This window comes from Chanodichthys erythropterus, chromosome 8 (assembly GCF_024489055.1).
Source record: "Chanodichthys erythropterus isolate Z2021 chromosome 8, ASM2448905v1, whole genome shotgun sequence".
NCBI classification, from domain to species: domain Eukaryota; kingdom Metazoa; phylum Chordata; class Actinopteri; order Cypriniformes; family Xenocyprididae; genus Chanodichthys; species Chanodichthys erythropterus.
In genome coordinates this window covers 42,661,972-42,675,670 of record NC_090228.1, presented here as the reverse complement: position 1 = coordinate 42,675,670, position 13,699 = coordinate 42,661,972, and the positions used below count along the sequence as shown (strand labels likewise).

Below are 13,699 nucleotides of genomic sequence, written 5' to 3'. Positions count from 1 at the left end.
AACGGAAGAAGTGAGTGGCCACCACCCACAACATCACCGGCCTTCACTACAGAATTCTTCCCTGTCAACCAAAGAGAGCTCATCCATGCAGACCCCAAAGTTGCACACGAGATGACCCTTAAAGACCTTAACAAGCTGGCTAAGAACATCACACAGTTCAACCCGAACTCCATGGAGAACCACAACATCCAGACTTACCTCCGAGATATTGACTTCTACCTAGAGGTGAGACCCAATGTGACTGACAGAGACAGGTTGTATCTCCTCAGGTCCACATCCAGCCCAGAGGTACGAAGCTTCTTAGATCGACAACCTGTTCACGTTAAGCACAACTACCAGCTATTACGTGAGTCACTGATCAAAGAATTTACAGGCCCAGAGTCTGAACATGGACTATTAGTCGCCTTGGAAACCAAACAAGGTCGACAAGAGACTCCCCAAGCTTACTACAACCGTTTCCGACAAGCCTACTTAGGTGCACATCACGAACCTGAACTTGAAGAGGATGTGAACTTCAAAACCCTCTTCCTGAGAAACCTGCACCCTGGACTAAGTCACCATCTTGGCGTAATGGCCTGCCCAAGCACAATGTCAATCCACCAGCTACGTGACTTGACACACAAGGCCTACATCAAACAGAAGATGAACTCAAAGAAAGGTTTGAAAACAGCCACAATTTCAAACTCCGGCAGCCAAGACTCAAGCCGTGCACTGCAAGACAGCCAGTGGCATGACAATGCCACAGCCTGTCTTAAAGGACACGGAGAACGTGACCCCCATGCCACTGACAGCTTCCACACCGACAGCTGGAAAATGCCATGGGACCAGCCACACTTCTCAAGAAACCCACCAGAAAGAAACATCTGGGATCCAAACTGGACAGCCAAAGTCCACCAACCAACACATTCAAATGCATCCACTGTGGGTAAGCGACGGCGGAACCCACCTCTGCATCACTCAGTTAAACACAGCACTGAGAACAAGAACGCCCAAGAACAAGACAGTTCCACCTCAGAAGACATGGAACAACTGATGAGGCAAATTACAGCGTTCTTTGCAAACAACATAAACAGCGACGATCACAAGGATCAGTCACCCTCGTTATGACTAGAGACGGAACGGAAGGTCAGTGATCACCTGATCCACCTTCCGAATGGAGATGACTGCCACCTGTTCTACAACAGCACAGAACGAAGCAGCCTCTTGCAGCCAAACACCGCTGGAAACTCAATAGTACCAGAGAACACAGTTCTGGTCACTCATCACCCACCAATAAACCCAACGAGTTCCCATCTCAAGAACCATGCTTGTGCAACAGTAACAACAGTAAGCACAGAAGGTCAGACAGTCTGTCACAACCAGAAGGCATTACAAAAGGAATGCAACGTAGGAGACAAAGTTTTGCACCACAGCTCAACACAGCCATGTCAAACTTCCTCCTACCTTCTGCCAAAGAACTTCCTGCCTAACTGGACTGACTCCCATCAACTTAGGGATGATCTCTCATCCCAAGTCCAAGATGCAAAGAGCCAATCTTCATCTAAGCCCTTCAAGAAAGGGGGGAGCAAGACAGACTGAACCAGATCTGACCATACATACACTGCACTACATTACGTTTTACACTACATTACATTTTACACTACACTACATTAATATACTCACCAACATGCTCTTCCTACAGACAGATATTAGTTTCAGAACCTAGCTCAACATCGACTTAGCTACATTCACCATAAGAAACATGCAACCATCTGCCCAACAAGTAGAACACCTTTCATTAAGCTGGTACATGACATCTTAGATGCACGCAGTAGTGTTAGCCATACCAGGAAACACTTAAGTGTTTTATTTTGTTTTGTTTTCCTCTTCCTCTCTTTCCCTTCTTCTTTATAAGGTAAAATACCTGTCTGCCCCATAAGGGTCAAGGTCATGACATTAGGATTGACGCACCACGCCTAAGGTCTGAAAGCCATTTGAAAATTCGAATGTGAGCCCGAGAGAGCTCCATGATGGGTCACATCATTTTTACCACAAATGATGTCACCAGACAACCTAGAACAAGTTAGAAGAGATGGAAACTAACAATTTAATCACACAATGTAGAATAACAATCCCAAAATTGAACTTAATCCATCAGTACTCAGATAATCTAATGCCCTGCACCAGTGTAGTGGTCAATCATGGAGGTGTTGTTTTGTTGTTGCGTTGTGTGTGTCTGCTTCGTGTCCATTTTTCTACAGTGTTCGCCGATGTCTTCATCTCAACACATCGCCGAACAAAGGGGGGATATGTAAGAACTGTGGACGAACCAGACAAATGAATCATTTAGATGATTCTTTCAAAACATAATTCTAATTCAGAATTGAGGTTCCGGCTCCGAACCGTCTGCAGATAAAGCCAGGCTGATTACTTTTACGACACATGCTTCCTGATAGCAGAAGCGACATACCAAAGGGTCACCCAAGAAGACAGAGAGACAATCCAGACCCTTTTGTTTCCTTACTTCACAGGAGAGCCAAAGAGACTGTTGAACAAATAAATCTGCTTCAAAATTGTTCCAACAATTTTAACGGACTTATCAAACATCTTTTAACTACATACATTTTGCATTATGTGTCCACAAATACTACCTGTAAACAGTTAGGCTTTAGAAACACTCACAATTCATGTAAATGTGTTAACTCTTGACTGAATGACTGAAAGTATGCCTTATTTGGACTTAATTTGATTCTTTCCCCCTTTCCTATATTCTGACTGGAATGAAATCTGTTTAAATTGTATTGTATTCCATTTAATAGCAATTATGTTAAAATGGCACTCTGCTTAAGCAGAGACAGACCGGGATGTGACACTTATGTTTTATTGGGGGCAGAGGAAGGCCCTCTTGAAACAGGACAATGTCTGATTGGCCAAGACTCCTCAGAGGTGTGACAAACAACTAAGTTTAAATGATCATATTGCAAGATAGTGAATGGAGAGAAGTTGGTTAGTAAACGAACTGGAGTTGGTTAGTTCTGGTAAGAGAAACCATGACCAGAGTACCAAGAACAATGGAGTAACAAGAAGAACAGACCAGCCGCTCATTCAAGCCATCCAACCTTCACTCACTTTTCTTTACTTAATTTTCCTTTACCGCTGAAAGTCTTGTGTCCTACGTTTCGCTGCAAAGTTCAACCAACGACTTTTGCCGCTTCAACTCCAGCGACAAAGAGACTTCCTTCATTGTTCCACACGGACCTGATCTGGACCAATCATCGACTTGGGAAACCCCTCTCTGCACGACGAGGGAAATTCACCTTTACGTCAACGCAAGCAAGTACCTCCAGACCAAAACTGAACTGGTGCATAAATGAATGATTCATGGTTCGTTCTGGTCCTTGAAATGCATTGATAGGAATTCGGTTAATCAGATACTCTCTCTCTCTCTCTCTCTCTCTTTCAAAACTCTTTCTCTCCCATTTCCTTCTTACTGCAACGCGTATGAATGTGTGTGTGTGTGTGTGTGTGTGCGTGCCTTTGTGTTAGATTAGTTTGTGTTAGAATAAATAAAATCTCTTGTAGATTTTAAAAGGAAAGTGTCTTGTATTATGTGCTTTATGATTTAATGTCTTAAACTGTGATCAAGTTACCGTGCTCTAATCAGTGTTTTCACGATTGTTGGATATTTATATCCGTTACAAGAGCTTATTACGGCTCGAGCAAATGAACGCTGGACGAATCAGTTGCTCGGTCGTAATCTAAACAACTCTTTATAATTCCCTAAATATTTCATTTGAGCTAATTTTACTTCCTAGGGTGTTTTCCCTACAGTAGTGTCAGGCACACAAAATTATTCAGTGTATTTAATGAATTACCTATGAACTCACTTTATCAAAGTTCTGTGAACCCATCCCCCTAAAACTGTAACCAGCATCCCAAATGTAGCTAGCACACAGGCACAACTAGGTGTCCTGTTACAGATATATGGTACTTTTATGATCAGCAAGAATGCTATAGAGACTAGTGACTCATTCTTTCTGAGAAGGACAAATAAACTCTCTTAATCCTATGTATTCTCTATATAACCACTTGGGAAATGTATAAACATGTGTCCAATTTTCCCATCTCATGACTTTCCTTTTATAGGCTTTATTCTACGTATTAATTCTCTCTTTTGAACTATTTTGGCATTAATGTTCCATAGTTGCAAATATATATACACTAGTAGCATGTTTGGTATCTACGGACTCCAACTTTCGTTTCCTATTTGGCAATTTATGTTACATGTTACTAACTCTGTGACACATTAGTATTATAAGAATCTAGAGGGTTCTTTTCTCATTCATCCAATCCAGTGTCTTATGCTAATATCTTGCTACAGAACAAAGACTTCCCTCCGAGGGGGCAACTCCTTATTGGCTCAGACACCTTAAGAGGGTGTGACCTCTTCACCGCTTATATTCACTGGCTGCGTCCGAAAACCTAGGTAGCTGTCTTGCTGCCTCGGTATCTTATAAGAGAATGACTTGTACGGCAGCATTTGTGCATGAAGGTACCTCACAAAATTGATTTCGGACAGACTTCTGAGGCAGTGTAACAGTTTAATGATCTACAGCAATATAGCGCGAGCTTTGGTGAGAACTAAACAAATATTTAATTATTACAGTAGTAATTTCTCGATAGAACTGATATCAAAATTGAAATATGTTGATCAAAATCGTACATTTATACACAAACTGAGCAGCAAACGCAACTTTCGGACACCATCTTTATTTTTCTAGCTCAACTGTCACAGAATGGAAAGCACAGGATTGTGGGATATCAAAGGCCGCTAAGGATACATCTATGCTTCCTTCAAAAATCAATCTGAGGAAGGTATCTGAGAGAGGAAGTGAAGCTAACATTGGATTCGGACTTGCCTTGATGCCTTACTACCTTGAAATGTGTCCTCGGAAGGCAGCATTTTTCTATTTTTACGAACGCAGCCACTGATCACAAGATCAGACAATATCAGCAAAGATTCAATGGAAGCCTCCACAAATTGCATCAGGACAGTTTTAATTCAACTTGGAAAGACATGCAAGTATCAAACTTAGTCTCATTATCGGATACATTGAGTATCCTTACCCCTTTTTAAAGAAGGGCCTGTTAAAACTAAACTGATGGTTTGCTAAAGGCTGTTGATCTGCTGAATGTCCAACAATGCTGTAACTTCATACTTCCTGTACTCTGCTTTAGCTCTCTCTCTTTCTCTCTTGGTAAACTGTATGCATGTATGTGTGTGAATGTTAGAGTAGTTAAGTGTTTAATTAATAAAGTCTTGTTCATGTCACATGTAAAGTTGTCCGTGTTTTGCTCATATACTGGAGTCCCTATTCATGTCGATCCTGACTACAGGCTTTTAGTAGTATTGTACATTAAGATTGTTATTTCCCATAACCTGGAAATGAACATTTCTTAGAATTAACAAACAATTAACACTGTGCGTTCATTGGACAACAGGTTAATTGATTGTAATATTAATTTTATTACATTAAGTTAATTTTATTAACTGATTCAAATATTAATAATTAATTATAACTAGTTAGGATTAATTATTCATATTTATTTTGAGCTAATTTGCTACACCTTTGTCCAGTTTATTGGTCTTGGTGGAGGAATTTGCATCCACTATGTTCACCACATCAGCAAAGGTGACCTTTGGCAGGTTTAAAAGGCTCAGAGAAAACACTCTGCCGGTATACATTTTGCTGAGTAAGCGCAATGCGGAAAAATGTTTACGCGTCAGTGTATTTCCGGTTTTTGTGAAAAAGGTCTATTGTCCTGCAGAGTTTAGCTCCAACCCTAATTAAACACACCTGAAGCTTATAAAGGTCTTCAAGATTACTAAAGTTACAGGCAGGTTGGAGCTAAACTCTGCAGGACAATGGCCCTACAGGATCAAAGTTTCCCACCTCTGATCTACACTAATCCTAACAATACAATCCAAGCCATGACTGCTGTGACTCAGATAGTGTACATTCATTGGCCACCTGTTCAGTGTAACCAGAGATGCCGCTCAATGTCATCTACACTGGGACGATCTGCACCAGCTTATCAACTGATGGCTCCTCTGAATGTTTGCTATCTCTTGCATGTAGATAGCTCTCTAGGGAAGACCAGTCTGCTTTTGGGGGAGACCCTTTATGCGGCTCTGAAGGAAAAACATGGGATGTTGTAGAACATCACCCCCACTGACCAAACAGTATCTGGTGCTGCATGATAGCTGATCATGAGTATTCAAGAGTACCTGAGAGACCCAAGAAGACCAAATACATCCACTGAAATGATTCCAATCCTAACAAATTGTCCTTGTTTGATCATCAACAGTTCATAAACATCCACAGACTGTTTCCTTAATGCAAACCAATCTGCAAAGGATCTGTAGGCAAAGTCATTCAGCAGGTCTCCACAACCAAAGTCCAGCAGATTGATGTCATGGGAAGCTGTGGAAATCAGCAGGTTCTCTAGCTTGATGTCCCTGTGCAGGATAATGTTTCAGGGTAGTGATCAGCTCTCCTCACAGAAACTCTGAAGATCTTGGCAATGAACTGGGCGTTCCAGGATCATGATGTAATGAGTGTGATGGTCAGGCCACTCCACAAACTGCAGGACGTTGGGTCAGGCAGAAGCTGAATTGACCCGGGTCATCAATGCCACCTCCAGCGGCAGCAGACCCTGACCTTCCTACAGGGACAAATGCTCCATTATATCTAGGGCAGAACGCAACAGTGGCCAAGACCATACAGCAGTTTAACAGGTTCCACTCAGAACAGGCCCCGCCATGGTCGACCAAAGAAGTTGAGTGCACATGCTCAGCATCATATCCAGAGGTTGTGTTTGGGAAATAGACGTATGAGTGCTGCCAGCATTGCTGCAGAGGTTGAAGGGATGGGGGGGTCAACCTGTTAGTGCTCCGACCATACGCTACGCATTGCATTAAATTGGTCTGCATGGCAGGGTTTCCGCGGGGTCTTAAAAAGTCTTAAGTCTAAAATTCTGAACTTTAAATTTAAGGCCTTAAAAAGTCTTAAAAACGGCCAGATTTTCATCAGAGGTCTTAAATTTCATTTAGTCAGGTCTTAATTTTTTTTACCCATTTCCAGAAACGCTACCTGCTGAAAGTTATTACAAAGTAGCAAAAAAGTAGCGATTCGTAGTTCTTTCTGGTGTTGGTATACGCGGTGATAAAACTACAAATCCCGTGATAAATGCAATACCTGCCCGCGAAATACGTCTGCGTCTCCTCAGAGTTTGTTAAAGTTCGGCTACGTGTGGATGGTGAAATGGGAAAGTGTACTTTCAACGAGACATGGCTAGATCACAGCGATTTCTGCTGTTGGTTACAAGCGGTACCCAGCTCCAGGTACGAGGCTCACTGCAAACATTGAAAAAAAAAAATCAGCTAGAGAGTCTGGGTGTGAAGCGGTGTAAAGGCGCTGGAGTCACACGCCAAAGCGGAGAAACACAAGCTAGCCGCAAAATCCCTTCAGCGGACTCGGCCAATTATTCTCACCACTGCCGTCGTCCTCCTCAATGCCTGGTCCCTCCGGTCTCCAGCGCAATATCATCACAGCTCCGTCGAACAACCATTGGGGTACTTTTGGAGCGACTGACACATCGAAAGCTGAGGTGATTTGTATACTACACATGGTGACTAAACAAACACCACTCATTTAATAGCAACAGTGAGATTAGCGATCTCTTCCAAGTGATGTTCCCTGATTCAGTAATCGCGAAGCCGTTCTCTTGCGGGCCCAACAAGATCGCTTATGGCGAGATTTGGATTGGGGGAGTTTATAAAGAGGGAATTGATTTGTACTCTTACCGGTCCGTATGTCGTAACGTTCAGTGAAAGCCAAAATCAGACCAACAGGACCATTGTTCTGGAACAATGAAATAGTTTAGTCGAGGTACCTGGGCTCACAGTTCATGGGACAGTGCGGGACACACACACACACACACACACACACACACACACACACACACACACACACACACACACACACACACACATACATATATCAGATAATCCATGTTAGATAGATACTCTAATTATCCCGAGGTAAGTATCTATTTATCTAAAATGGATTATCTGGTGTGTGTGTGTGCTACATTGGTTGTTACATGGGTTGGAGTAGCCTGTTCAATCTTTATTAGGCTATTTATATGCTGTTTTGTAATGTAAATAAATATGAGATGAAATCTATTCTATTTGAGGGCAAGTTTGTTTTAGCCTATTTTCATTTTGGGCCTAAGGTTTTTAAGGCATTTGGCACATTGATGTGTGTGGAAGGTTACTAATGTGATTGCTTTATCTGTATATTAAATAAATGCTTTTTCAATGACGGAATTCAATGAAATAAAATGATTTTTTCAGAATTTCTTTGATTTGAATATTTTTTTGGTAATGCGTCGTGTAGGTCTTAAATTTCAGTCTTTATGGTCTTAAAATGTCTTAAAAAGGTCTTAAATTTGACTTACTGAAACCTGCATAAACCCTGGCATGGCTGTCGTCCCAGAAGGAAGCCTCTTCTAAAAATGATGCACAAGAAATCCCTCAAACAGTTTGCTGAAGAGAAGCAGACTAAGGACATAGATTACTGGAACCATGTCCTAGCGTGTATGGCGGCAACCAGGTGAGGAGCACAAAGACAAGTGAGTCTTTCCCACAGTCAAGCATGTTGGTGGGAATGTCATGGTCTGAGGCTGCATGAGTGCTACCGGCACTGGGGAGCTACAGTTCATTGAGGGAATACTGAATGCCAACATGTACTGTGACATACAGAAGCAGAACATGATCATTATACCAACATGATAATGACCCCAAACACACCTCCAAGATGACCACTGCCTTGCTAAAGAAGCTGAGGGTACCTAAACCCAATTGAGCATCTGTGGGGCATCAAGTGTGCTCACTGTCATCGGTCATCCATTCACAAAGTCGTCACCTGTAAGATAAAGGACTGTATTGGTATCTAGTTATCATTCTACCAAGTTCACATATCCTGTTCACACAAGCTGTTTGTCTAATAAACATCATTCTGTGTGTACCTCTGTGTTCCCCGAGTATCTGTCTGTAACAATTGTTACTTTTTTAAACTTTCTAATGGGTCTTGATTTGCAATTGAGCTAGAATCATGACAAGAAATAAATCATTTAAACTTTGGACATTTAGTCAATCATTGTACAACATATACACCATAACATAGCAATAAACAACTGAAATATTACTGAAAATAACTGAAAACACTAACCTATTTCACCCATGTGAGCCATCCACATCCTCCAAATTAAATAATAAAATAAAACTCCAAACTCCTAGAACAATGGTTACGAACTTAATCTTGACGTTTTCTGTATTATATTTGAAGTTTATTCTATCTAAACATTTATTATAATATGTGGAATTATGAATTTCCAAAATCTTCATTATTCATCATAGCTCGTAAGTTAATTGAGCGAAGTGTACACTTCACACAGCACTTACAGTCTAATGGAACACACCCATAGTTGTTGCTTTGCTCTAAAATATGTGCAAAAAGGCACAAGGGAAGATAAATCAGACATCTTATTATTATAAACTCTAGATAAATTAAATTGGCCCTTTTCCTCATATGACTGACATGGTGTTCCTCCAAGTGCTCTGCCTCTTGATTCTTCTGCCTGGCCGTCTCGACCCACAGATTTGGATTGTCTTGAAATTGTACAGAGAGAAAAGCAAAATAAAGTTAAAAAAAATTCAACAGAGAGAAACATTAGATTCTGATTTTTCTTTCCCAAAATACAAAGATGGGTATGAGCTTTTAACTGCATGCAATGCAATCACAGTCACTAACATTCACATTGGTTACAGGTCTCTCTCTTAAAAAAAAAAAAACATTAAACATCAACCACTAAATATTCATATTGGTAACAAGCGTTACAGCATTAGGTGTCATGAATCAATAATGAACAATCATGTTTTACTTAAAAAAAAAAAAAAAAAAAAAAAAGGCACAGTGGTCACATAAGCAATAATGGGGTCATTGATTTCTTTGACTTCCTGTTTAAGCCGTTTACTTCAACCTAAAAGAATAAAAACAACGCTTTACAATAAGTTACAGCATTAGGTGTCCTGAATTATTGAACAATCATGTTTTTAAGAACTTGGTAACTCTTAAAGGTCCCGTTTTTCGTGTTTTTTTTTTTGAAGCTTTGATTGTGTTTATAGTGTGCAATATAACATGTTCATGTTTCGAGTGTAAAAAAACACTGTATTTTTCACATAATTTACTTATCTGTATACCGCTGTTTCCACTGTCATAAAAACGGGCTGATGACTTCCTTGTTCTATGAAGTCCCTCCTTCAGAAATACGTAACGAGTTCTGATTGTGCCAGCGGTTCCTGTGTTGTGATTCGACAGCAGCTTAGCGAACCTTGCCCGGAAAGGTCACGCCTCTTACTATAACGTGGAGATGCACGCACTCAGTGTTATTGTAAACATGTCTTTAATTTTACCCTATCAATTTGAGCCGGAATCAGACCCGGTGATTGGACTGCGGGATGAAAATAACAGCGTTTCGACGACATGGTGACAAGCACACTCTACAAACTCAACTCTTGTGTATTCCTGTGGGCGGAGGTTAGTCAAAAAACTGTTTTAGTGACGTCATTAAAGAAGGAAGTAGACGGATGTAGTCCAAACTGGCCGTTCGATGTAGGCGACTTCTGTTAAATAAAATATCTTGCTTGGCATCGAACTTTGAGCTTTAAAATTTATAGTCTAACAACAACATTACACACTAACTAAAGTTTGAAACATGGGATCACGAAGAACGGGACCTTTAAATGGAGAGAAGTTGAGTTCAGAAGTTGGCTCATTTATTCAAAGCAGAGAACCTGGGTTTTGTTTTGCTTGTAAACTCTTCAGTACCAAAGACAAACCTGTCAAGGGAGGGTTTTAATGACTGATCAGAAAGTGATTAGCGTGATTGATATTCAAGGTGGTAAGCAAGCACTGCTTTGTTTACAGGTTAAATATATCTGAAGTCCTAGTTTTGGTTTCCCACTTTTAATTCACGAATAGTCTACTGATCCTGCAGATTATTTATATATATATATATATATATATATATATATATATATATATATATATATATATATATATATATATATATATATTATATATTATTGGTTTTTAATTTTTTTTTTATAACCACACAAATGCCATTGTTAAACTATAGTTTTTGTAGCAAAACTATGGTTAATTTGTGTTTACTACTGAACTACAATGAATGGGGGGTGCTAGGCGTTTGTAGGGGTTCTGGAGCGGGCTCTGGAGAACATACTGGACCAGACTCTGGAGAACACTTCTTTTCTTTAACAACTTCTATTTCAAGATTTTAATAGTTTGATTAGATAACGAGATTTATTGATTCGACTAAAGAGAAATAACAAGCTGTATCCTCATCCAGTCCCATCCGAAAACACGCATTGAGGGAGGCGTTGGGCCAGCTCACCTAATTGGAAAGCTCGAGAAAATCCTCTACATACCTCTCCAAAGGCCGACCATTTTGCCGCAGGCTCCAAAGATGGTCCTCAGCCAAGATCATAGTTTTTTGGCTGGTTCTTTTGTTACAGAACGTGGTATAGAAACTCTCTCACAATGTGGAAGATTACTGGAATGCAGACTTTAATCACAAAATACTCAGGAACCAAGAATAACACAAACGAAAACCGATAGAGACTGAGAGAGAACACAGGGAATATATACAAGAGCAAACAAAGGGAACTTAACAAGAAAATTAACAAGACACACCTTAACTGAAACTCAAATCAATGTTACTATGACAACTAAAGATTGGTGGTAAAAATGAACAAAAGAAGACAGGATTTAATGAAAATCAAAGCAAACCGAAAGTCCAAACAAACAGAAAATGTGACACACAGCACAATTGTGACAATTGCACTGCAAAGACCAAGAACTGGTGCTTCCTTACAACTTTAGTCACTGTGGTAAATGACCCTGCAACCCCATATGAGGATATAACCTTAAAGTACTTTGAACCAGGGCACACCTTCACGGCCATAGACAGTTTCCACCATAGGGTGGAGAAAGAGATGAGGAAGTGGCCTGGAGGTGCTTTCCTAGATTTTGAGGATTTTAGGAATCTCATTGCCTCCTCAAGTCAATGTCAATTTGGTGGAGATCCAGAGTAGAAACATCTTGGCATGGAGGACTGGCCACACACTGGCTAAGCTAAAGAAGGCTCCAAATCTGTCTGTCATCGCTGACCACTTCCACTCGGGGCCCCCCCACGAGCCACGGTACGAAATTCGGGGCCCCTGAGGTCCTTGCAGCAACATCCCACTCGCCCATTACATCACTGAAAAACGGGATGCACGGGGGAAAAAGGACTTCCAAAGGGCTGATCCGCTAGGGGGCGGAGTTGGGGAGGAAAAGTTTGGCGGCCCTAGGACCTATTTCAGGGGTCAAAAGGTCAAAAAAGACTCAAGCGTACACCAAGGCAGTAATTTATAAATATAGCTTGGGACGGCCCCCGTACAGAGACAAAAGGTTGTAACGTCTCGAGATTTGAGATTCGGACTCTCCGGGGGTCCCGACCGGGGTCCCCGAAGCGTGAATCCCTAGGACCTTCTGGAAAAAAGTTGGTCTTTCGGAACCAAAAATCACTCAGAATCCTCTGACGACCAAAGAGTGACAGAGGATCTTGAGAGAAAATTGGGGTCAGAGGCTGGAATTTTGTTTCCTGGGCCCTAGATGCCAGGCGCTTTAAGTATGGCCCCTGGGGCCCCATCCCTTATTTTCCCGTCCCTGATTGGTTGGCCTTTTCCTCTGTCCTCTTTTCCATCCCTTTGAGCTGAAGTTGGACCCAAAAGTATATAAAAGGCCTCTGCCCCGACAATCTTTGTCATTCATTTACACTTTTTTCACCTGTACCACACTTTCGATCACCCTACACCCTCACTCACTGCACCACGGTTGCCGACAACTTCCGCACTTTTGTTTCACCGTTTGCTTCTACGCACCTCGTTTGTTCACTGCCGTTATTATTATATATTTTATATTTGCTTTTGTTAATTACTTTATTATCCATAGATATATTTTATTATTATACATACATACACGATGCCTAACAGGGATTGCCCGCTGTGTGTCCACAATAAGGCCGAGAGGAAGCTGCTACTGGCCCTTCCATCCGGGAGGGTGGACGTGCGCAAGGGCACCTGCCGATTGTTGCTGATGCTGCGGAGGAGGCGGCGGGGGAGCAGGAGAGCACCTGCAACAACCCCAGCTGCCAGGATGAGCGGGAGGACCTCCGCCAGCAGGTCGACGTGCTCAGCGAGTCACTCAGAAAGGTGTCTCGCCGCTACCGCCTGCTGCTGAGGAGGTCACGGGGTAAGCCCTCCAGCCAGCTCGCCCGGGTGACCGGCAGGCTGCTGTCTTCCCTTCGCCCCCCCCCCGTGCCGGGAGAGGAAGATGAAGACGAGCCCCTGGCCCTGCCCTTGGAGGAGGCAGACCGCCAGGACCCCGGCCCCAAGGCCCCCGCCCCCCAGCCAAGGCGTCGACCTCCTCCTCCTCGGGAAAAAAAAGCACCCCTTCCCGGACCACGTGGCGGCCCTGAGTGAGTACCGCGCTCTGTGGCTTCTCGCTTTGCGGCCAAAGTTTCTCGCTCT

General features: G+C 42.0%; 1 protein-coding gene and 1 pseudogene across 1 annotated transcript in view; both read right to left on the bottom strand.

The window, feature by feature from the left end:
- LOC137025275 (tripartite motif-containing protein 29-like) overlaps nt 1-13,699 on the bottom strand; it is a 263,844-nt gene that overhangs the window by 149,889 nt on the left and 100,256 nt on the right. The window contains exon 4 of the mRNA XM_067393291.1: nt 5,977-5,984. Coding sequence (XP_067249392.1) covers nt 5,977-5,984 — 8 coding nt within the window. The remainder of the gene's footprint in view (nt 1-5,976; nt 5,985-13,699) is intronic.
- Nucleotides 6,103-8,943, bottom strand: LOC137024279 (serine/threonine-protein kinase pim-2-like; annotated as a pseudogene).